The sequence below is a fragment of the Pseudochaenichthys georgianus genome, chromosome 14 (genome assembly GCF_902827115.2).
Source record: "Pseudochaenichthys georgianus chromosome 14, fPseGeo1.2, whole genome shotgun sequence".
In the NCBI taxonomy this organism is placed as follows: domain Eukaryota; kingdom Metazoa; phylum Chordata; class Actinopteri; order Perciformes; family Channichthyidae; genus Pseudochaenichthys; species Pseudochaenichthys georgianus.
In genome coordinates, this window is record NC_047516.1 from 37,764,682 (window position 1) to 37,790,476 (window position 25,795).

General features: G+C 41.7%; 1 protein-coding gene across 1 annotated transcript in view; it reads left to right on the forward strand.

Annotated features, from left to right (window-relative positions):
* The first annotated feature begins 5,102 nt into the window (after positions 1-5,102).
* opcml (opioid binding protein/cell adhesion molecule-like) overlaps positions 5,103-25,795 on the forward strand; it is a 497,827-nt gene continuing 477,134 nt past the window's right edge. The window contains exon 1 of the mRNA XM_034099941.2: positions 5,103-5,376. Within this exon, the coding sequence (XP_033955832.1) occupies positions 5,316-5,376 (61 nt within the window). The 5' untranslated portion in view covers positions 5,103-5,315. The remainder of the gene's footprint in view (positions 5,377-25,795) is intronic.

The following is a 25,795-nucleotide window of genomic DNA, read 5'->3' on the forward strand; positions in this document are numbered from 1 at the left end:
ACACAATAACACCACATAACGGAGTAATCTGGATTACCCCGGCCCTTCCTCCCGCTGGGAAAGCACACACACATTCTTCAGACTTCCCTCTCTGCTGCCCTCCCCCATCTGGTCTCCTGTCCTGAAAACCGCACCCCACAATGCTTGGAGCAATTTTAGTCCTCACATTTATGAAAGAATAAAACAGAGAAATCAATATAAAACACAAGTACAGGTATCGTTTTGAGCAGTAATCCCATCTAGCTGCCGTTATGACTTTTTATCTCATTATTATGACTTTTTATCTCATAATTATGACTTTTTATCTCATTATTATGACTTTTTATCTCATAATTTCGACTTTCTTATCTCATAATTATGACTTTTTATCTCATTATTATGACTTTTTATCTCATAATTATGACTTTTCATGGGGATTTAATTTTTTTCAAGTGGCGGAAATGGGCTTCCATAAATTACAGTATAGAACAGAAAAATTAAGTGGTAATAGTAATAATTAATACCTTTGCTCCATTTTGTCTTCTGGCTCAGACTGGCTATCAATAATGATAAGTGTATACACATTTGTGTAGTTGCTACAGTGAGAAGACAGTTGAATAATTATTTTCAAATACATAATATGCATGACAGTCATATTTACAAAAGGAAGTCGATCCTCTTTTGCACTTTTGTCATAGAGTGGCGAAGTCCCTCCCCTTCCGGTGGGACTCATGGGACCCTATTTTGGAAAAAGTATGCATTGAAGTGTTATGGAAATCTTAGACCTAGTCAATACTGTGGAGATATACAATTAGAATGATCAATCAATAAACTGGTGAAACAAACAGAGTTGTCTTTCTGGTTCTTTATTCGAGGGGCCTCGAAGGCACAGGTCTCACAGAGTATAGGATAGTCTGCAGGAGTGTGCACAATAGTCACAAAATAGCAAAGCTTATATACAAGATAGGGCGGGCAGACCGTTTTATGTGTAGCTGTCGAAAGTATAACGGTTATCAGCATATGGAAGTTCAAACTTAGTGTGAAGAGGAGTATCAGCATAGTCTGCCAACTCAGCCCTGTGGCCTTGAAGCGCTTGAGATCAATGACCCTCTTTAGAGTATGCAGAGAAAACAGCACATATGAAGAAATTGTACAGTAGTGTTAGACGATGCTTTTTGAAGCATTTGGTTTTAGCATATAAGGTAACATAAGAAATTGCCATCTTAAATAATAATTTTCATGTCAAAAAAGTCACAGTTTGTCGTAAAACTGTTGAAATATAAGACTATGAAAAATACGCAACTAGAAAGACTGAGAGAGGTGGGAGGGAGGATGGTTTTTGGTTTGGAGGACAAGTAGAGTTGGGTGTCATCCGCATATCAATGAAAGTGAACGTTGAATTTACGGCAGATATGGCCAAGAGGAAGTAGATAGATAATGAAAAGAAGAGGTCCCAGGACAGAGCCCTGGGGAACATCGGTAATAATAATAATTCCTTACATTTATTATAGCGCTTTTTCAATGACTCAAAGCGCTTTTACATATACACACATTACACATATACCATACATGCAATGGTCAGATACTGTGGACAATACCCACAGGAGCAAGTTCAGGTGAAGTGTCTTGCCCAAGGACACACCGGCTTTACAGATGCAGCAGCGGCGGGTTTCACCCCTTGATCTGATGATCATTGCACAGCGGACTGCGCCACACTGTCCATCTTCACGCCTCGAGGGCATCGAGGCGCTTTTACAAGTACACATTGGTATTATACATGTATTGTGGACAATACCCACAGGAGCAAATCCGGGTGAAGTGTCTTGCCCAAGGACACAACGGCCTGACGCAGTGGCAGCAGGAGCGGGTTTCGAACTGGAGTTCCCCAGCACTCCCCCTTGATCTGATGATCGGATGCACAGACCACTGCGCCACCCATCCCGAGTGTAGTGACAGGAAGTGGCTGTGATTTGAAAGTTTTGACTTGGATGAACTGAGTGCGGCCAGAGAGATATGATTTAAACCAGTGCAGGGGTATGTCAGTGATTCCAATGGAGGCCAGTCTGTCCAGAAGGATGCTGTGAGAAATGGTGTCAAAGCCACACTCAGATTGAGGAGGATGAGGATGGTTAACAGTTCTGAGTCAGCAGCCATGAAGAGCTTGTTAGTGATTTTTACCAGTGCTGTTTCTGTGCTGTGAAGGGGGCGGAAAACAGATTTGAATTGTTTGTGTCAGACAAGTGGGCATGGATCTGGGACGCAACTGTTTCCTCTAGGATTTTTTGAAATAAATGGTAGGTTAGAGATTGGATATATTTCTTAAGTATGAGCGTGATGGCGGCTGATTTGAAAGGGGAGGGAAGAGTGTATGATGACAGTTATTAGGGAGAACAGAGAGGGTAGACAGGCTTTTACCAGGGGAGTAGGAAGAGGGTCTAACTGACAGGTAGATTGCTTGGATTTCTGTTTGACATCCGATATTACATCCACAGGGGGAAGTATGAAACGTGAAAGTGAACAAGAGAGAGGGTCTGGAAGAACAAGAAGAGATACACTGAAGGAGGTGTTAGGAGTCAGTTGCTGGTGAATCCTGTGTATCTTGTTATCAAAAAATGACATTTTGGGAGTTACAATAGGTGGTTGAGTACTGATGAGGTGCAAGAGAGTCCGGTGGTTGTAGAATGTTGTTGATGGTAGAGAACACGGACCCTTGTATTCCCAGCCAGAGCTGATAAAAGAAATCAATGATCTCAATGGGATTTATCTGTATAAATAAAGGTTTGAAATGAAATAAGACCCATAGTATGTGGATTTAGCTGTAGAGAGTGTCCTTGTAATATAGGTGTGTATCTCCACCAGATGTGTCTGTAATGTGTGATTGAAGGAATGCAGGTTATTTATTTGCAGGTAGATTTGTTTTGCAGGTAAAAGTCAAGGGTTTCATTATGACACACGCTCCAAACTACAAAGACACCGGCTGCTAATAGCTAACTAGTTCTCCTCGTACCGACATGAGAAGCAGCCAGCGTTGGATTCCGTGTTTTTGCTAGTGATGGTGAACACATTATTGTGCCTAGGTACTGGTAATCTCAAGCCCGGTTTTAAGGACCACAGCTGTAAAGTGTGATTGAAAACATCCATCCATCCATTATCTTCCTTCTGAGGCTGCTGTTCGCATCTAGCTCAATGAGCAGCGATCTATTAAATCCAAAATGAAAACACATTGTTGACCATAGTGTTCATTTCGTCAGCTATTTTTTTAATTTAGTTTTAGTCTTAGTCCTGTGTTACATTTCCTTTTTAGTTTTAGTCATATTTAGTCACATTCATCCTGTTTTTATTTAGTCAAGTTTTAGTCGACTAAAAGTCTGAGCATTTTAGTCTTATTTTAGTCAAAGAAAACTAATTATTTGAGTCTACTTTTTGTCAATGAAAACTGTTGAGTCTTTTTTTAGTCATCAGATTATATAGAACATTTCAGTCAAACTAGTCTAGCCAAAACCAATAATTTGTCATTTTAGTCAAACGTATTTCACAATAAGATTATATCTTGTCCTTATTTGATGAAAAACACAGGTTGAATGATTAAGAATTCAGCTTTGCAGAGAGTATCTGGTCAGGTGTGTGGTGGTTTTACCAGCTGTGTTTTGGCCACATTGCTTCCCTTCTGATAAAACAATGCATTCAATTTTTTTCTCCGCCTCATTGTTGCGAAATTGGGCCCAAATATCACATTGTTTCTTTCTCCCAAGCAGTGGTGGCTTTAGGTTTTTTCGTTGTCAGTAATTTTGACGGACAGGATCGTAACATTTCTATCCGTCGAGTGCACAATTTATCAATCACTCGTGCTGACGGGGGGGGGGGTATTCGGTTAGCGCGTGTGCGACCACTGCTCCCAAGCCCTGTTCTTGCCATTTTATTTTCTGTTTAATAAGGTTAGTTAGACCATGAATTAGACCCGAGTCTTCCTGACAGTTCATATTTTGCCGCTGCCCGGTGTAATTCAAATCTACCGCCGTGTGCACCACAGACACACAGCTGCTGCCCTGCCGCAGCACCGGAAATGGAACTGCTGGGAGAAAAACTGACTATCAGAGATGTAACGTTATCTTTGATAATATTTCGTCTCCTCATTTTTCGTCAACGAAAGTAAAGAGAGATTTTGGCATAGTTTTTATTTAGTAAACTACATTTTCGTCTTGTCACTTTTCGTCAACGATATTGCATGTTGATTTCGTTACAGTTATTGTTTACTGCCATCGGTGCCGTCTCGTCATCGTCTCGTTTTCGTCATGGAAAAAAAGGTTGTTGACGAACATATTTCGTCATAGTTTTAGTCAACGAAATTAACACTAGTTTACCAACAGAGATGTATCCTTTACACCAGTGGTTCCCAACCTGGGGGAGCACAGGGCCAGGCCTCAGATGATTTGAGGCCAAATATCATATTAAGACTTTTTTTATTTTTTTTTATTTTACATATAATTGTAGCGCAATACATTATTGTCACTGAAAGCCTTGTCTCTACATTACAATAAAATTAGGGCTGTCAGTCGATTAAAATATTTAATCGCGATTAATCGCATGATTATCCATAGTTAATCGCGATTAATCGCAAATTAATCGCACATTTTTTATCTGTTCTAAATGTACCTTAGAGCAGACCTGGGCATTGTACGGCCCGCGGGATGATTCTGACCGGCCCACGAAAGATTACATGATAATTAGAAAATAAAACATATTTTCTAATTATCTTATGGGTGATCTTATCATTGCACATTGTGGACACGAGATCATTGTTTTTGAGAATTGCCCCAATCTAAGATCCCTTTCTGCATTATTAGGTGGACGCTTTTATTAAGTCTTCATTAAATAACAATCGTTCCTCATCTAGTTTTAATCCTGCTTTAGATTGGTCAGAGGGTAGAGAAAGAAAGCATAGTTGAGGATTCAGAGCAGCAGAAAAACCCAGAAAAAACAGAGCTAGGACTGTTCCTGGGTGATTGGCAGAAGCTTTAGCCAATGGCAGCCGAGCAGAGCCCCCCCCCCCCCCCCACATCCTGCAGAGTTCTGGTCCCTGTGTGCTGTAGTGAGGGAGGAGAGTGAGACGCAGACTGCGAGCAGCCAGCCTCTCTGTGCCCACTACTACTTGCTCTGGATTTAAAGCGTCTTCACTACAACCTGCTGGGGGGCTGAAAGCTGTCCAAAGTGAAACGTTTTGGAAAAAGAAAGGAGAGGAGAAAAAAGGCAAAGTGTGCAGCTCTCTGAAGCCCTGCTGTGGAGAAGAGCATCTTTAAAACCCTCCAGCAGATCAGAGTCAGCTGTGTTTAGGAAGTATGTATAACTCGGCATGTTTCATCGTCCTGTCGTGGGTGTTTGCTGTGCTGGTGTTCCCAGGTAAGACTTCTTCTATTGTCTCTGTTATCTGTACGTGTGTGTTTACATGCTCCTGTTAGAACAGACTGAGGCTCTGCTGAGACAGAGCTCATACCTTTGCTCTCCCTCTGTCCACACTTCATCTGTGAGGCTGGTTGGAACACCCACAGAAGAGAAGTTTTATTTCAAGTTTATGGATAAGCTTTCCTCTTAAGGATTCTCCAAGGAATGAGAGAAAGTCAACTTTACATTTTTCAACAATATTTGGAGAGATTACATTAATAATATCAAAGATTTTCTGCAGGAATTACTATACTATAAATCTTTAGTTTGAGTACATTCAAAATGTGGTGTTTTCTAAAACTCAGGTTGCCATACATATTTGTTTGGCATTAATGTACACATATTTTTACTAAGCTTGGTTTAAATGCAAATCAATAATCAGACAGAATTATATTAAAAAATAAATATAGCCTCAAATGGCACTGATCAGTATCCAACAGTTTGATGAGCACTTAAAAATACAATATCAAGATCCAATATTTGGAAAACAAAATAAAAGGTTGAGTTCACAGCATAATTAGCATGATTACAGTAAACTGACTCTCACTGCAGACTGATCAGAATTACTAGCATACAAAGAATGGCTTTTTTGTTGTTGTTCTTTGTAGCAATTTTGGTAGCATTTGCATGAAGAGTGATTCAGCATATTTTCCTTAGGAATTGCCCTTAGGTTGCACTAAGGCAGGCAATTATTCAATGGATTGTTTTTTTAAAGTTTAAGATTGGTAATGCTTAGCATTGTGTTTTGTTTTCTTCTATTATGCCAAACCCTACTTTTTCCATCATTACCAAATGGTAGCCATCAACCAAGTCATGATGCTGGATTGGGCATTATACTGTAATGTCTTAGGTGACCAAATACCCACAGGACAGTGTAGATCAGACATGTCAACCAAACACGTGCACAACGTTTGGATTTAATCACATGAGACCATTGTCATCGATGATCATTCATGTAGGATGTACACAGGTCAAAAATGTGTTATCTCAAAACCGACTGACAGCAATATGTGATCTTGAAAAAGTTTTGGGTAGATTGGACAAACTTTTTTCTGAGAAGGTAGGTGGTCATTTTAGAGCAGAGCGCCATTGGAGTAAAGATGTAGTTGAATTGAGAAATGTAAATGGTTTGAAGCAACTGTATTCCACAGAACTTAATGGAGACAGACTTGGTTGCTAAAGCGCCACCTTTTAATGCTGTCATTTTATGTGCCTGAGTAGTGGGAAGAATGTTCAACCAACTTGTCCTTTTAAGTTACTTTTATTCCCACAGAAGTGCTGTTAAATGAGGCTGACAACTGAAAATGCAAATATGAGCCTAAAGCACCTGAAGTGAGAGAAATATGATTTCTCCCCTTAAAGGGATTACATGGAGGAAATAATGTGAAGCAGGCTGACAGGGGAAACATGTGCTGCATGGGAGTTTGCATTTCCTTTTATTCTCCTAACTCAGGTTCCAAGTCTTGTTATTAATAATGCATAACAACAAACTCATCACACATTTGATATGTATGTATTGTGGAACTTTCATCATATCCACATCAAATGGATTGATAAAAAAGAAATTAACAAACCACAGCCCTGCAAAGCACATTTTAGTTTAGCTTAACTGACATATGACCAATACAAAATGTGCTGTAGGTTGGAAAAATACTATTAAACAGAATTGGACATTCAAATAAGAAATAAACAATGTGAATCCCTCAGCTGGGGGTGAATATCTTGATATTGCATGTTTTACGTGAGTGCTCACTGTTGACTCATGTGTTGCCAAATGTGGACCTCAAACTGCATTTACACTCAGCGTGTGACTTGTATGTGTGTGCAATTTAACAACTGTACTGGAAATATGGTTTATTCTTAATTATTGTAAGTCACTTTGGATAAAATATAATGTAATGTAATTAATTTAAAGGACATGCACATGCTACAGCTTGTTCTATGAATCTGTGTCAAAATGATCCAAGTTCAGTATTACAGTATTCATTTCTGTGTGTGCCTTGATTCACAACTGTTGTCTTGCTTCTGTATGGAGGTCATTAACACCAGCGTGCTGTTTATATGCAGTGTTTCCCATACATTGATTTATTCGTGGCGGGCCGCCACAATTAAATATCGTCCACCACAAATGGATCTCATAAAATATATATATTATTACTATTCTTTTTTTTGATTTTGTGGTCTAATGGATAGTGAGGTGGGCTGATGATCAGAAGGTTGCGAGTTCAAATCCTGCCTGGAACACCACTACTAGTGTGCCCTTGAGTAAGGCACTTAGCCCTTAGTTACTCCAGGGAGAATGTCCCTGTAATTGGTCATTGTAAGTCGCTTTGGAATAAGGCGTCTGCTAAATGCCTAAATTGTACATTATATTTTTGGGAGAATAAACCCCACAAATTCTCAACTCCGGTGTGTTTCACTCATTAACAACGCTACACAGAGCAACAAGAACGTTGTCTAGCCATGAACTCGCATGTATTATGTTATTTGAGGGGGGGGGGGTGGATGCGTGGACCACCAAAATAGGTTGAGGGGCCTTTGGCTTTTCTTGCCGGGGGGGGTGCGGTGTGGTTCCCCCACAATTAGAATCAAATACTGTGGGAAACACTGATATGCCTATTTATTTAAATTAGACATAGCAATCCACACGGTTGGTTGAATCACTACATTTTCCAGTATCCAAATCATTTTACAAGCCTTCAAGGAATAGTTTAAAATTGAAGCTTAAATACACTTAAATCCTCCAAATTAAGTGAGATAGTATGTTGTAGTACAACGTGTTTTCTTATGAGACGCTCCTGTCAGCAGGACGTCATTTCTCTCAGCCTTCTCATCACATTTCAAAAATAAATGTGTGAAGTTTTAAGGATGGCCTATGAAAAAGAACTTAGTTTAGGTAAAAATGACGGACTGCGTTCACACCAACCCGAACAAAATGCACCAAGGGGGAAAACGCTCCAGGGATCGATTCAAGGCTGTTGTGAACACGACCTAAGAAACACATCACCTGCTTACTTCCCTTCAAGAATTCACTGAACTTCTTCAAGAAAGAGTTCAGCACATCCTGTAATGTTATGAACGACACAAGGCTCAGGACCCAAATGCACAACACAAATTAACAAAGACTTTAAATCAAAACACAAGAAAAAATGCTCCCTCAAAAAGTGTTAAACAAAAACAGTCGCTTTGAAAATAAACAAACTAAATACAAGGAGTCGATCAAATAATACTTAGTCCTGGGGATGGCTGGCACACATATCATTTCATTTTCTTTTCAAACCTTTATTTATACAGATAAAATCCCATTGAGATCATTGATCTCTTTTCCAAGGGAGACCTGCTCAAGTAGTTCCACATGAAACATAAAAACATAAATAGAACAACAAAAGGACATCATACAGCGTCATTTACATAATTATCCACATAAACCGGTACCAACAGCCTCCGATTGAGTAGCATCCAACCGAGCTTTAAAAACATTTAGTGGCACCAGATTGTTCAGTTTCCATTTAATTTGCAGACTATTCCAGGAGCTGCGCATCTAAAAGCTGTCTTCCCTAAGACAGTCCTAGCAGTTGGCACATTTAATAAAACCATAGCATTCGATCTCAGGCAGTAGCCACTTACAATTCTCCGTGAGATCAGGGAGCAGATATAAGATGGAAGTTTCCCTAGCATGGCTTTGTATATAAAAATGTACCAGTGACTGAGCCTCCGTACAGTTAGCGAAAGCAAACCAGCCCTTGCATACAGGGTACAGTGAAGGGTTAATGCTTTACAGTTTGTCACAAATCTCAGTGCACTGTGATACGCAGCATCTAACTTGACCAGGCAATGGGCAGGTGCAATCATATAGACCAGATCCCCATAGTCCAGCACGGGTAAAAAGGTCACAGTGACTAGCCTTTTCCTGGCCTCAAGCGAGAAACAGGACTTGTTTCTGAAAAAAAACCCTAGCCTAACCCTCAGTTTTTTTAGCAGGTTATTGACATGAAGTTTAAAAGTGAGACAATCATCAAGCCAGATACCAAGGTATTTGTAACAGGCAACAACTTCAAGTTTTATTCCTTGCGTAGTTACAATATCTAAAACAGGCTCTGGTGTCTTTTTTGCTTTTGAAAAGAGCATTACCTTGGTTTTATCCACATTTAAAAGAAGCTGTAATTCAGAGAGCTGAGTCTGAATAGTGTTAAAAACAGCCTGTAATTTAACAACAGCCTCCTTAATGGTGGGACCTGCACAATACATCACAGTATCATCCGCATACAAATGTAAAGTAGCTTCATCCACATTATCACCTACGCTGTTAATATATATGGAGAATAAAAGTGGTCCTAAAACAGAACCTTGTGGTACACCATTAGAAATGTTTAACCACTCAGAAGACAGTCCATCAAAATGAACACATTGGGACCTTTCAGAGAGGTAGTTCACAAACCACCCCACTGCATGGCTGGATATGCCAATACTGAGTAGCCTCTGCTTTAAGATGAGATGATCAACGGTGTCAAACGCTTTGGAAAGGTCAATAAACAGAGCTGCACAACTCTGCTTATTATCTAAAATACTAGCAATGTCATTCACCACTTTCATTGTGGCAGTGATGGTGCTGTGTTTCTTTCTGAAGCCTGACTGATGATTAGACAGGATGTCATTTGTACATAAAAACTCCTTTACCTGTTCACTCACTAGGCGTTCAAGAACCTTAGCCAGAACTGACAATTTAGAGATTGGCCTATAGTTATTTAAAATAGTTGCCTCCCCTCCTTTCAGTAAAGGCAAGACATAAGCAGACTTCCATACTTTTGGAATTGTATTTGTGCTGAGGGAGAGGTTAAAAAGAGAAGTAAGAGGTGGAGCAATAAAATCTGCAGCTATCTTTAAAAAGAAAGGTTCTACGTTGTCCTGGCCAGCCGGTTTCCTAGGATCTAGCTTAGATAAGGCTTCATGAACAACATTGACAGTAAAAGGAGTAAAACTGAAAGGGTTTTCCAGAGCACGTTGTTCAGAGTCACGGATTGGGGTGTTCACAGAAGCAGAGTTAGTGACAGAATCAAACATAGAACCGCAGGACAAGCAATTGAGCATAGTAGCCCTGTCCGATATAGAGCCAGGTGCTGTGGTAAGGCACGGAGGTAGCTCATTACGGATCTCACCGGTTGATATCGATTTTATTGCTTTCCAAAATTTCCTAGGATTATTTAGGTTTTCTGTGGTAACTGACAAATAGTACTTCGACTTTGCACTTTTGACATTTGAAGTGAAGCTATTCCTTAGCTGCCTAAAACGCAGCCACTCTATCTCTGAGCCTGATTTCCTAGCCTTTGCCCAGGCCTTGTTTCTCTCATGAAGGAGACTGGACAGCTCAGCAGAAAACCAAGGATTGTCTCGTCCCTTTACTCTAAATGTACGCAGGGGTGCATGTCTATCAATGATCTCCATAAAACCAAGATAAAAATAAGACCATGCGGTTTCTACATCAGCACACCGATCGAGTTTACCCCAATCAAAATCAAATAGATCATGCACAAAACCCTGCTCCACAAAATGTTTTATGTCTCTCTTGATGATAATGCGAGGTTTAACCTTTTGGACCTTAGTGTCCCTAATTGTGACTACAGCACAGTGATCACTCAGATCATTTGCAAATACTCCCACAGATGAATATTTATGGGGAACATTAGTTAGAATGAGATCAATTAGGGAGGATTTATTAGGGGACTTAATGTTAGGGCGAGTAGGACTGTCCACAATCTGAGTAACATTCAATGAGATACAAAGGTTTTTAAAATCCTCTGACACTGCAGTTAACCAGTCCCAGTTAAAATCTCCAAGTAGGACTATTTCCTTGTAGTCTAGTTGTGATAAAAGATTTGCTAGTGAAGACAAGGAGTCTTTGACAGCTGAGGGGGGTCTGTAATAACTCACTACCATGACCTGTTGACCCTTTGCCACTTCTATATTTAAGGCTAAAAATTCAAATTGCTTACTGATCGATTTGGAAACTAATGTGGTTACACTGAACTTATTCTTAACATAAATTGCAACGCCACCACCTTTATTTGGCCGGTCGGTACGGTACACATTAAAACCATTTAAGGCAATGTCAGAGGCCAAAATAGACTTATTTAGCCATGTTTCAGATAAGACAATGACGTCAGCGTCAGTCAATTTTGCCCAGATACGGACAAAATCTAGTTTACCTAACAGACTGCGCACATTCAAGTGGATGAAACCCAAAATCAGCAGGAGTAGCGATCTGACTATTACTACTGGGCGGACCAGGGTTAGGTTGTACATTTCCTGACAGTAATAACAACAACAAAAACAGGCATCTTTTCCTCTTAAATGACACACATACATTGTCATCTAATTTAGAAACACCGGAAAAGTCTGCGAGAGTGTGATTAGAGCTTAAGAAGCAGTCCTGAAGAACCATCAACGCAGGAAAATAAAAAAGACAAACATATTTTGTCGAGCAGATTGACTGTGACAAGGCAACCGGTAATTGTTTGAGCAACACATCCGAACTTTTGCAGGGGATGCCCACTGCGGGTGGCAGAACAGACCTGAATCCAGTAGACTCCTCAGAATGACTAGAGATATTCTCATAGTCCAAAACAGTTAACAGGCACAGTACAATCACGATATGGGCCATTTCCCCAGACCAGCACAGCATCCGGATAGGCGTGCAAGCAGGCCCGAAATGTGGAGGCGCTCCGTTCTCCTCGCGATATCCCCGGTGCAGAACCTCCTCAGTACAGCAGGATAGGCGAAGCAGGACCAGCTCGAGGCGTAGAGGCGCTCCGGTCTCTCCTCGATATCCCCGTGGTAAAACGTCCTCGGCACCGTAGAGCACGACAGGTGGAGCAGGTGGATACAGGCCTCCGCTACAGCAGGTGTAAAGCAGGCCGCAGCCCGAACGCGAAGCCGCTCCGGTCTCTCCGTTACGCCCCCCCGGGGCAAAATCTCGCCAGGACAGCAGCACACGACAAGTGGAAGCAGGTCCCCACCACAGCACAACTGGGCAGGTGGAAAAAGGGGGCCCAAGCAACAACGTGCAGCCGCTCCGTCTCTCCGCGACTTCTCGGGAAAAACCTCCCCACAACAGCACAGGTGCACAGGTAAACCTCCTATCCACGCCGACGGAAGATAGGCAGCCCTGCCCCTCACTTTCCACGCGGATGAGAAAATGTGCTCCGCTAGCGAAAATGCGCTCCGCTCGCGAAAATGCGCTCCGCTCGCTCTGATCGACGAGTGTAGAGTGACACTGAAAACAGGGCTGAAACGATATAAACATATATACATATACACAAGGTAAGGGGACACAGGTGAAGACAATCAGGGCGGTGTTGACAATCACAGCAGCGGGAAACACACAAAGGGAGGAAGTTAAGTGATCTGAAACAAGAGGGAGAGGTTACTACAAATAAAACAGGAAGTCACAAGACAAATACTTGAACTAAATACATTTACTTTACATTAATGTCTGGACACCACATGTAGAAGGTAATGTTTTCACACATTGAAATGGATGTTAATCAGTCCTCTATAGAGGTGACGATTGGTTACTATTTGTACCTTTGTCTGATTCGTTAATTAAAGAGATGAAGATTAGCACAATTCTGACAGAAAGACGATTCCTTTAGGGTTGTGCACTTTTCCCAGACTTATCATTTGAATCTCAATGTCATCATATACTCTTGAACTCTTGTCAGGCAGTTATTTTGCATTTTGAGCATTTTGTGGAAAAGTGTTAGCCCCAAGTAATGCAACACTTTACTTTCTCTCCTTTATTCATGTACCTAGAGATTTGCTGAGTGTGCATGTTCTTTTTCAGTGCTGCCCTGTTTCACGTTCACACATTCTGTACGTATCTTTACACCTGGGACCTGTCCACTTTATTTCATCTACACACTGAGACGCTGCTATTACCTGCCTGGCTCAAGGGCACCTTGGCAGTCACTGTAGATAGAAAGGAGAGTGTTGGGAGAGACCACTTTAAAGTTTCGAAGTGCTTTTCTGTGTGTGTGTGTGTGTGTGTGTGTGTGTGTGTGTGTGTGTGTGTGTGTGTGTGTGTGTGTGTGTGTGTGTGTGTGTGTGTGTGTGTGTGTGTGTGTGTGTGTGTGTGTGAGAGATGCTTGTGTTTGTATAGAAAAAGCTGACTTAGACATAAAACATTGCAAACGTTTTCCTACAACTGTAAGTTCAAGTATGCAGGCCAGGGTGTGTGTATGCTGAATAATATGCTGAAACACACTGCTGTTAGTTTGTTCATCTTGTATTTATTATGGAAAATTGATCTATAACTCTGAGTGTACACACTTTGCCTTCATGTACGATGTATGTAAAGAACAGGGGATGAGGAGGACCCTGTGCAGTGTGAGTTCAGGCAGGTGAACGACATTCCACAACACTCATGTGCTTTAGCAAAAGTAAGCTCGAGGAATATAAAAAAGGTAAGTTAGATGTAACATTCGAGTTTAGTCGTTAAAGTGAATTGTGGTACTGCCAGACGTCCATCTTAATTTGCGTCACTATATCTAGACATATTATGTTTTCTAACATTTTGAGTTTCCCTTGAATGATGCAAGGGTCTTAGGACAGTGGGTGTCTCAAACTGCAACGCCCCCTAAGACCAACATGTCGTTTTGGATATTGGGCTATATACTGTATCATTTGATTGATTGATTATATTCTGGCTTGCACAAGAATCTCAAGTTTAATATTTTTGAAGCACTAAAGACCTTCTCTTTACAATTAGTCTGGACAATTGTTATGATGACGGTGCTTGATGATACCTGAGCAACATCTACCATTTGTCAGTCCAATTTAAAGAATTGCTGAGTATTGTGTATTTTGACACCCAATTTTGCAAATGAAATGTCACATGAAACGGTCTTATCAGCTCATTTCAATTAAATTAAATAGCATTAAGAAACAAAATTGCTTTTCCTTTTAGCAGCTTTCATAGTGAACTTTAAATGCCTTGGTATTCTGGCAGTGTAGTAGCTGTGAAAAATGAGATTTCCAAAGAGTTTCATTTGGCCCATATGGTTATCAGAAGTATACATTATCAGCTTCACCCTCAGATCCTTTTTGTGCACTTTATAGTGTCATGTAGTTTTATTTCACAATTTGAGAGGAAACATCAGCTGTGACTTATTTGACAGAGGAAGCAACATTTTCCAGTTCTTTAGATGTAACACAATGATTGTGACTTAATATGCCCTTAATGCAAAATGGTTAAATGTCACAGTAAGGATTGTTATAAGGAAAACAATAAGATCAAAAAACACTCCAAATCATTTAAAGCTAGTTCCAATTAAACTCATATATTCAAAAGTTCAAATAAACTCACAGCTTGTTTGCCTTTCACCAATACATATTTAAAGCAATAAACTCAACAAAATGTACTACATTTCTTACAACTGACACACATATTTTCATTACAAAACAGAGTTGTCTGTCTGTGGAGAATTTAAACTTAAACAGTCCATCCTGGGAACACTGATAATATGCTGATATTTTTAAACTTGCTTGAATGTAGTTAACCCTTAGCAGTTCTGAGGCAAGGCAAGGCAAGGCAAGGCAAGGCAAGGCAAGGCAAGGCAAGGCAAGGCAAGGCAAGGCAAGGCAAGTTTATTTATATAGCACCTTTCAACACAAGGCAATTCAAGGTGCTTTACAAAAATGAAACACATTCAGACAAAGGCATTTAAAAACAGTTAAAGATAATAAAAGAAACATTAAAAGAAAAAATACATGAATAAAAAGTACATGAATAAAAAGTCACAGTGCAGGTTAAGATATGAATAGTTCACACAGAAGTTCCACTTTACTGATGAACACAACGGCTCAGTTTCAATTAAAAGCAGCGGCAAAAAGAAAAGTCTTCAGCCTGGATTTAAAAGTAGTCAGAGTTGCAGCGGACCTGCAGGTTTCTGGGAGTTTGTTCCAGATATTTGGAGCATAATAACTAAACGCTGCTTCTCCATGTTTAGTTCTGACTCTGGGGACAGAAAGCTGACCATCTCTGAATACCTGAGAGATCTGGATGGTTCATCATTTAGCAGAAGATCAGAAATGTATTTTGGGCCTAAACCATTCAGTGCTTTATAAACCATCAGCAGTATTTTGAAATCTATTCTTTGACACACAGGAAGCCAGTGTAAAGACTTCAGAACAGGAGTGATGTGATCCACTTTCTTATTGTTAGTGAGGACTCGAGCAGCGGCGTTCTGAATCAGCTGCAGCTTTCTAATAGATCTTTTAGTGAGACCTGTGAAGACACCATTACAGTAGTCCAGTCTACTGAAGATAAAATCATGGACAAGTTTTTCCAAATCCTGCTGTGACATTAGTCTTTTAATCCTTGATATGTTCTTTAGGTGATAGTAGGCTGATTTAGTAACTGTTTTAATGTGACTGTTGAAACTCAGGTCAGAGTCCATGACTACACCTAGATTTCTGGCTTTATCTGTTGTTTTGAACATTGCAGACTGAAGCTCAGCGCTAACTTTTATACGTTCTGCCTTGGCTCCAAAAACCATTACCTCAGTTTTATCTTTGTTTAATTGGAGAAAGTTCTGACACATCCAGTCATTGATTTGTTCAATGCACTTGCTCAGTGTTTTAACTGGAAAATAGTCTCCTGGTGAAATTGTTACGTACATGTGTGTGTCATCTGCATAGCTATGGTAACTTATTTTGTTGTTTTTCATTATCTGAGCCAGTGGTAGCATGTAGATGTTAAAGAGAAGAGGCCCCAAGATGGAGCCTTGAGGAACTCCACATTTGATTTTTATTTACCTATAGAAACAAAGTTGTTTCTGTCCTTTAAGTAGGGTTCAAACCAATTTAGAACTGTTTCCGAAAGTCCCACCCAGTTTTCTAGTAATATGTTGTGGTCAACAGTGTCAAACGCAGCACTGAGATCTAATAATACTAACACTGAAATTCTGCCACTGTCTGTGTTTAAGTGGATGTCATTGAAGACCTTTACAAGAGCAGTCTCAGTGCTGTGGTTTGGATGAAATCCTGACTGGAACACATCCAAAGAGCTATTTAAATGCAAGAAATTACTCAACTGTTGAAAGACTACTTTTTCAATGATTTTACCTAGAAATGGGAGATTTGATATGGGCCTGTAATTGTTCATTACTGAAGCGTCTAGACCAGTGGTTCCCAAACTTTTTGTGCCCAAGGCACACCAAAGGACAAGTACAAATCTCAAGGCACACCTATTGTGCAAAATAGCCCTTATAACACGTGTTATCACTCATATATACATACTCATACTATATTACTCATGAAATATTTAATAACGAAATATTTCAGAAATATTTGAAACTTTATCAAAATAGGCTTCATCAAAGCAGCAACACACTCATTTAAACCAGACAGGTCACAGCATTAAAAATGAGGCAAAGGAAACTCAGCAGAAACTCAGCACAGAGAACTGTCAATGCAAGGAAGCTGCACTATCCGTGGTCCTGAACTACAAATGATAAATGTAACATTTCAGCATTGAAAATAAATAATAATAATAAAATAAATAATAAATGTGCTATTATAAATATGTTGCCGACTTAAACATTAATGAGATACATGTGCCTGTCGGGTTGCGCAGATCTTTTTAATCCTTGGTGGCACTGAGGAGAGGGCCACTCGCAAGTCCTGTTCAACAGAGAGCCGTGACCTCCTGTTGTTCTTCATGTAAACCAGAGTAGAGAACGCCAACTCACACAGGTAGGTAGTGGGAAAAAGAAGAAGTTGCTCAATCGCGTGGTGGGAGATGCTTGGGTACTCCGATGCAGAAGCCAACCAAAACTGATCCAGTGGGAGCTCACTAAATTTGAGTTTCAGTGTGCGGTCCTCACGGAGCTCTGCGCACTCCTCTCTCTCTTTCATAGTGAGCTTTTCTGTTGAGGATTCCTGGTGGAATGGGTCTCGGATCCAGTCATAGTCCTCGATGTCAGCCACACGTGGAAAATAGCGCTCAAACCTCTCTTTTAAGATCTGAAGGTGTTCGGCATATACAGTGCGCTCCCTAGCTGCCTGCGGTGCAGCTGATGCCAGCGGGAACATGTCCATGGAGCCCTGTTCCAAAGCCTCGCGCCACAGGATAAGTTTTCCCATAAACCCCCGAATCTTGTCTGTGGATGATAAAATGTTTTCATTCCTGCCCTGAAGCTTGGCGTTTAACTCATTGAGATGCCCAAATATGTCTGCGAGGTAAGCCAGCCTGGCGCACCACCTCTCATCCGCGAGCTTGTCTTTATGTGGGACAGCGTGTTCACGTGAAAACTCCAAAAGCTCTTCCCGAAGCTCATAAAGACGGGATAGGACTTTCCCCCGTGACAGCCAACGTACCTCTGTGTGGAGGATCAGGCTTTGGTGGTCGGCTCCCATCTCGACGCACAGCTGGGAGAAGAGGCGAGATTTCAGGGGCCTTGATTTGATGAAATTCACCATCTGCACAGCCTGATTCAGCACCTCAGTCAACTCCGGGGGCATGGTTTTGGCAACTAATGCCTCTCGATGCAAAATGCAGTGGTTTGTCACGATATGTGGGTTTTGTGCTCTCACCTTAGCAATAAATCCTTTCACTCTCCCCGTCATGCTTGCCGCACCATCTGTGCAAAGACCGACGCACATATTCCAGGTCAGACTGTTCTCTTTTAAATAGTTATTAGTTACCCTGAATATTTCTTCTCCCGTAGTATGGCTTTCCATTTCTTTGCAGAATAAAAACGTCTCTTTGATAGAGTCAGCATCAACATATCTGACATTTGCCAGAAGTTGGGCAGCCCCACTTATGTCAGTGGATTCGTCTATTTGTAGGGAAAATCTGCCGCTCGCCTGCAGTTTCTCTGTCAAATGTTGCTCAATGTCTTCTGACATGTCGTCGATTCTTCTTTTAATTGTATTATCAGACGACGGCACTTTGGATAGCTCATTTGCGGCATCTGGACCCAGCATGATATCTACAATTTTTTTGCAAGCTGGGAGGATGAGTGTCTCCGCTATTGTGTGAGGTTTTTTCTGCTTTGCAATGAGCTCCGCCAGCATGTAACTAGCCTCCATTGCCTTTTCAGACACTTTCACACAATCCAACAAACGGTCTTGCTGCCTCTGGTTCAGATCCTGCGCTCTTTTGAAGTAGGCCAAGTTTCTCTGGACATGGAAGGGATGTTTGCTTTCCAAGTGCCTCTTCAGCTAGCTTGGAACCATGTTCGCATTAGCTAACTTCTCCCGACAGATGACGCACTCGGGCTGAGGATTTTTGACATCCCCGGTCCAACTGAAGCCATAAGACAGGTAACTTTCATGATACTGTCTGCTGACAGTTTTTTTCCTCTTTTCTTTCGGTGGTGGGTTGTCGGCAGTCTCTGCACTGGTGGTTGGTGGTTTTCGCGGCACAAGAAAGCGCTCCATTTTCCCTCTTGCGTGTTTCTCTGTTTTAATGTTGTCCTTCAGCCGTTGATGTGTCACGGTCTTATAATTCCCACCTGTGCAACTGCGTTAACAGCGAAATATGGGGTTCTGTGAGGATTTTTTTTTTAAAGAATTGTTTTTAGGCATAGAGTTTGCCTCTGTATTATGAAATGAGTGCATACAAAGTACTGATATAGTAAATAAAAGAATTATTATTTTTATGTAGTGTATATTGCAATAATAACATATGGTTGTCACAAAATCCCACGGCACACCTGGACTTGCCTCACGGCACACCAGTGTGCCGCGGCACACCGTTTGGGAACCAATGGTCTAGACTATGCTTTTTTAAGAGCGGTTTAATGACTGCAGTTTTCAGGGCCTGTGGAAAAACTCTGCTGTTCCACAGCGCCGCTTCCCCTCCCTCCGCTGAAATTATTAATGTAAGGCGTATAGTAATCATAGATAACACGGCAGGGTCCGTTACAGTTTGTTTTCATCTGATTTCAAATAAACAAAGTCTTGGCTTTCAGAATATTAAACGTGTTTCGGCAAATTCAGATGATAAATACAACTTTGAAGCTTGTAACGGCATAATTACAAGCAGAGAACGGAGTAACTTGAAACAGCCGGTGTTTCTCGTGAGTGTTTTCCCCGGGAAACAAACACAATACACACAAATGCAAAAATACACAAACACACACACATATACACACACACACACACACACACACACTCGTGAGCTTCCCCCAGACCAGTAATCCAAACGCAAATATCTTCCCTCCATACTATTTTGATCATTTGCTCCGCTAATCAATCAGATCGATGGATTCCAGAGATGACTCCGTAACAGTCAGTGGGCACCACTTAACAGCCAATCAGAATGAGAATATGCTTAAAATGTGATTTATTCAAATTGCGAGTGATTGAGTGACAGATGAAGGTTGTTTAGGAGAAAATGTCGGAGAAGAAAAAGTTTGAGAGTGGCGCTCGGAAAAGGAAATTGTTGAGGGAAAAGGAGTTTCGAGACAAGCAGCTATTACAAAACATGTCGAAGCTTACAGGTTATTTTAAACCTGTAGGCCAGGATGAGGAGGAAGGACAGATTAGTTCTGTACCGAGCGGCAGCGGTGCCGGTGTCGGTACCATATGTGTTCGGGGTCCGTCTCTTACCAATGGCGTCATGACGTCACACATTGTGATTGGCTGTACGGTAATTTACCGGTAATTTCGATGTATATTTCCATTGAAAATGCTAACCACTAGCCGCAAAGCTAGCATCGCAGCCACTGCTCCATTTTCGGAGATTTTGCACACGTTTTTCACCACGCTAGGAGTATGGGAGTACTTCCATTCGCTTCATCTTGGTCTGTAGATGTGATTTGATGTGTCGTGTGTCCCCCAAAAATAACAATCGACAATTAAACATGTAACATGTAAATAACCCAATTTGTGTTCTGTGAAACGGAAAAGGATTTTACATTGTTTTTGTTACTTTCGTTGCAGTGTCTTAAATGTAATTTAGGTTAACTTCCTGTTTGAAGTTGTTGCTATGGAAACAACATGACGGAGAAAAAAATAATATCTTCTACATATAATAACGGACAAAGTAAAGAATGAAGTGTAGGCTATGTTTAAATGTTCGGAATTTGACCGTGTATGATGGTCCTCTTGAGTTGCCATACAGCCAATACGTCACTCATCTGGAGGAGAGGACCAGGCGCGCGTAGAGCAGAGTGGAGAAGTGCGATCACAGAGCCTGCCGAGGCTATAAATGAATTTGATTTGTTGTTTAAATAGGGGGTATACAAAAGCCTGCCATCAGCCCCAGGGCCTGATGGCAGGTTAAGGCGGGCTTGCTAGTTGGAGCAATGGCATCTATACCATTTTTTATTTTTGAATTAAAGTGATCTACTAGCTCATTTACTAAGATGTTAGCAGGGGCAAGTGTGGAAGAAACATTCTGAGTAAACATTTCCCTAGTGTTTTCAGTTAAATATCGCTTTGTGGTTACCTCTTTTTGAACATTTTTGTGAACAGAAATAGAGCTCTCAAAGAAAACACAGGAATGATCAGAGAGTGCAACATCAGTCACCACAACCTCAGAGATATTCAGACCCTTTGAGATAATTAAGTCCAGAGTGTGCTCCTTATTGTGCGTGGGCTCCGTCACATGCTGAGTCAGTCCATAGCTATCAAGAACACAAAACAGTTATTTAGCCCCTCTGTCCTGGGGGTTGTCAACATGGATGTTAAAATCACCAACAATGACTAGACGGTCAAAGTCAATACACACTATAGACAGCAGTTCAGTAAAGTCATCAAAAAAGCTTGCACAGTATTTGGGTGGTCTATAGATATTTAGGAACAGAGCTCGAGAGGAGCATTTCAGCTGAAGGGCCACATATTCAAAAGAAGCAGAGTTCCCATAAGATGTCTTCCTGCATTGAAGGGAATCATTGTACAAAATAGCAACTCCACCTCCTCTCTTATGCATTCTTTCCTGACTCATAAAACTAAAGTTGGGTGGGGTTGATTCGATAAGAACAGCTGCACTGTTATTTTGTTCAATCCATGTTTCCGTTAAAAACATAAAATCGAGATTGTGCTCAGTGATAAAATCATTGATTAAAAATGTTTTACCTGCCAAAGACCTGACATTTAATAAAGCTAGTTTAAGTTCGTTAAACACACTATCAGTCAGGTATTTTGTAACAAGCTGCGGCTGACATGGAATCACTTCTAAATTTGATAAACTCACACAAACTTTTGAGCGCTTCCTGTGTCTAAACTGATTCACCGCTCTTAATCTATTACCTATCAACACAGATATCGTCAAAGCTACAGGCAGGCAGGGCCCCGGGATGTCCTTGAAAGAGTTGAGAGTGCCATACGCCCTTGAGCCTGGACCCAGCACATATCAGTCAGTGTTTGCGTTTTTTACACACACATCCTCATCAGGCTTCGGAGACAGCTTGAAGGGGGGGGAGGACGTTTTGGTCCGGATGATTGTGGTAGGCATGGTGACGGGGGTGTTGGTGCGCGTCCAGGGGGAGGAGGCGGTTGACGTAGGCACGGTGACGGAGACGGGGGAGGTGGTGCGCGTCTCTGCTTCAGTACTTTTGATGGGCGTCGTTGAGGAGCGGGGGTAAAGGACATGCTGCTAGCCCTGTGTATCGCCCTAGTTTGGTTATTGAACTCCAGGAAGGAATCGGTGCCAACCCTCTGTATCTCCTTCATGTGTTCAGCGATCTCCAGGAGGGTGGGCGAGGGTGAAAGGGTGAACGGAGAGTAGAGAGAGCTGTGGGGTGAAGGAAGAGTATCCTTAGAGGTGATAGGGGGGGTGAAGGGCGGTGGAGACTCCTCCATTTGTCTCCCATAATCAAGACATTCCTCAGGCGGGTGCAGTGATAGATTTTCAAGGTTTTCTGAGTGATGTGTTGTGTCTTTCTCTTGTTTTGATTCCTCTTGCCGCTTGTCCTTGGCAGAGGGAACAGATTGATGACGCAGGCAGTTGAATATGTTAGAGATAAACAATTTCACTCCTGACTTGTTCAGGCAAACTCCATTTGCCTTAAAAATATGTCTGCGATCCCAGAAAAAGTTAAAGTTGTCAATAAAATGGACAGAATGGTCAGTACAGACAGTTGAAAGCCAGGTGTTCAGTGCAAACAATCTGCTGAATCTCTCCACTCCTCTTCTGACTGGCGGTAGAGGGCCACTGATGAACACCTCTGCATTTAGAGAGCTGACAGTTTCCAACAGACATTTAAAGTCTTTGTTCAGCACTTCTGGCTGTTGTTTCACAACATCATTTGTTCCAATGTGCAGTACCACATTCTTCACAGTCGGATGTTCAGCCCCAATATGCAGGATCTTCTCAGCCAAGTCAGAGACCGTATCCTTGGGAAAACAGAGTACTTTGGTGTTGTTCTTACTACACAGACCTTTTACATCTCTTACAGCAGAGTCACCCACAATCAGAGTTGCAGGCCCAGTCGTTAGCTTTCCCTCTAGCCTTTTACTTTTGGAGTAGCAATTGGTCCTTACCCTGCTGTGTGAATAGGACAGGTTATCCAGGTCATCAGATCTCCGGTTCTCGGTCAGCAGAGCGTATCAGTTCTGGATTGGCACACTTGGTGGTTTAGGAGGATTTTTTGTAGTTCTCCCTTTAGCAGCTGTCCACGGCTGTGTCCTAGTATGAATAGGGGTTGAAGAGGCACTCTTCCTGGGTGATAACAATGCAGGCCAGCCGGTCGCATCACAGATTTCAGAGCGCTGGGCTCTGCCTGTTGTTCGTCCTCCCAAATCCCATGGAAATGATTTACTCTTCGGCCTTGCACCCAGAGAGTTCCAGGGAGGACTACCACTTGTATATTTATAACCTGTAGATGTATTACCCGGTACACAGCCCCCCTGTTCATTGGAATCCTTGTAGCTGCTAACTAGCTTTGAGTTAGCATGCCTTTGTCCATTATTTTGCAACACTGGTAAAGTGGTGTCATTCCAACCAAGTCCATTCACTTCCACGTTAACTTCCAACCGTTGCATTTTCATTTCCAACACGGCCATCTTCTGTAGAAGTTTGTGGAAGTCATCTGTAGAGAACGGAGGCATTTAGCTGCTAACTAGCTTAAGCTAAATAGGATGCTGTACCAGGCTTTAGCTGTTGCTAGGCCACGCCACTGTAAGACTGAGGTCGTCGTAAAAATATTGAAATATGGCTGAAACCCTCCGTCTATTTACAAAGAATAACTGTCCCAGTGATAAGTTAATGTCCAGGAGCTGCTGCTTGAAGTTTTCAGAAAAAGAAAAATAGAAAAACAGCATAAAAAAGTAAGCAGAGGCAAGAGCAAGCAGAAAAGCGTCTGCACTGTAAGAAGGCTGAGAGATATGAGGTGTTCTGAAAATAAAAAAACAAACAAACTTGAAATAAATAAAACAAGACACCACTTGATTCTTACTGACCTGTCTCCAACAACAGTTATTAGGAAGAACATGTGACATAATCTTTATCAGTCTTTAATTATCACATTGGTGTGATGTAATGCCTTTAATTGCTGTCATTTTTATCCATGAATTATTGGACGATACCTCAGTATTACTCCTTACAGCAGGGCTATTCAACTGGCGGCCCGCCGGCCAAATCCGGCCCCGGGTGATATGTACTGGCCCATTGAGTATAATGTTAAAAAGTAAAAAAAAAAAAAAAAGTTTAATTAAAAAAAGAAAAAAAATGTAAATTATATTTTTTTTGGACCAGAGTGCCTTTATTCCTGAGAGGGTGTTACATTGAGAGATAGAGGGGAAGACATTGCCTGAAAACTTTGGCGGGCTCGGGTTTCGAACCCACCTACTACCAACTCCTGTCATTTATTGCGTCACTGCGCGCGTCCTCGCGGCGCGTGCTGCCCTTCACTACAAGCTCGCGCACCTTCGACGGTTTCACGCCAATGGAACGATTAATCAAACCTGGTCAGCATAGTTGGATATCAAAATGTCTCTTTCTACGTTAAAAAAACGAAAGGTTGACACCGAAAACCAGCAATTCAACAGCGAGTGGAAAGAGAAGTACTTGTGTGTAGATGTCAGTGGGAGGCCCGTGTGTTTAATCTGCAATGAGTGTTTATCGGTGTGTAAAGAGTACAACTTGAGAAGGCATTTCACGCCAACTTTGACGCCACTTTTCCAGCGGGCTCTGATGCTCGTCGCCAGAAGATTTTGGGGCTAACTTTGTGCTATGACCAAAGACGTAGCTCCCTGTTTCGGGCTTGCACTGACCAAGAGAGAGCTACTGCAGCGTCCCTACGAGTGGCCTGGATATTAGGCAAAAAGAAAAGGCCTTTTACGGACGCAGAGACAGTCAAAGAGTGTATGCTTGCATCAATTGAGGAAGTGGTTGCAGATGAGAAAATCAGAAAAAGCGTTATTGACTCAATTAAGAACATTCCGATTTCTGACATGTCAACATCAAGGAGAGTGGAGACCCTTGCATCGGACGTTTTTGAGATTCTCTTGGACAAACTGTGAAAGGCGGAGGTTATGTCGCTAGCTATTGATGAATCCACTGACAGCAGCAATGCTGTGCCTCTATGTTAGATTATTTGATGGTGAGTGCTTTCGGGAGGATCTACTTGGATTAATTCCTTTGGATGGATACACGACCGGTGAGGTGATGTTCCACAAAGTGGTTTTGTTTTTCAAGGAGCACAAGTTGGGATTGGATCGTATTAACATGCTTGTAACGGATGGGGCCCCTGCGATGTCGGGCCGAACACAGGGACTGTCCGCTAGGCTGGCAGATGTGGCTCCACAGCTGAGATAGCTGCATTGCCTCATCCACCAAAGCCTCCTGTGCGCAAAACTGAGTGGTGAGTTAAAAAACACAATGGACTCTGTCATGGCGATTATTAACTTTATTCGTTGTAACTCCAGTTTACAGCACCGCCTTTTCCGCCAGATGTTGTCAGACATGTCAGCTCAATATAATGATTTGCTCATGCACAGTGCCATTAGATGGCTAAGCAAAGGAAACGTCTTGAAACGATTTTCTGAACTTAAGGAGGAGTTCATGGCGTTTCTCCGCAATTCAAAACATAAAAAAGCCAACGCCTTTCTGTGTCTGATAGAGAATGATGAGTTTTACGCTGCTGTTTGCTTTTTGAGCATTTTCCAACATCTGAACCAACTCAATTTGGAGCTGCAGGGCAGAGATAAAATGGTTACACAACTTGTGGAGAGACTCCATGCGTTTCAAAAAAAGCTCACACTTTTTTTTGCGGATTTATGTCTAGGCAAAATGCTCCATTTTCCAACACTGCAGGTTTACAAATCACAGAGGTGATGACTGGATTTATGGATGCATTGAACACCAACTTTGCCACGAGGTTTGAACATTTCAGTCTCCCGACTGAAGTGATGAGATTTGTGAAGGACC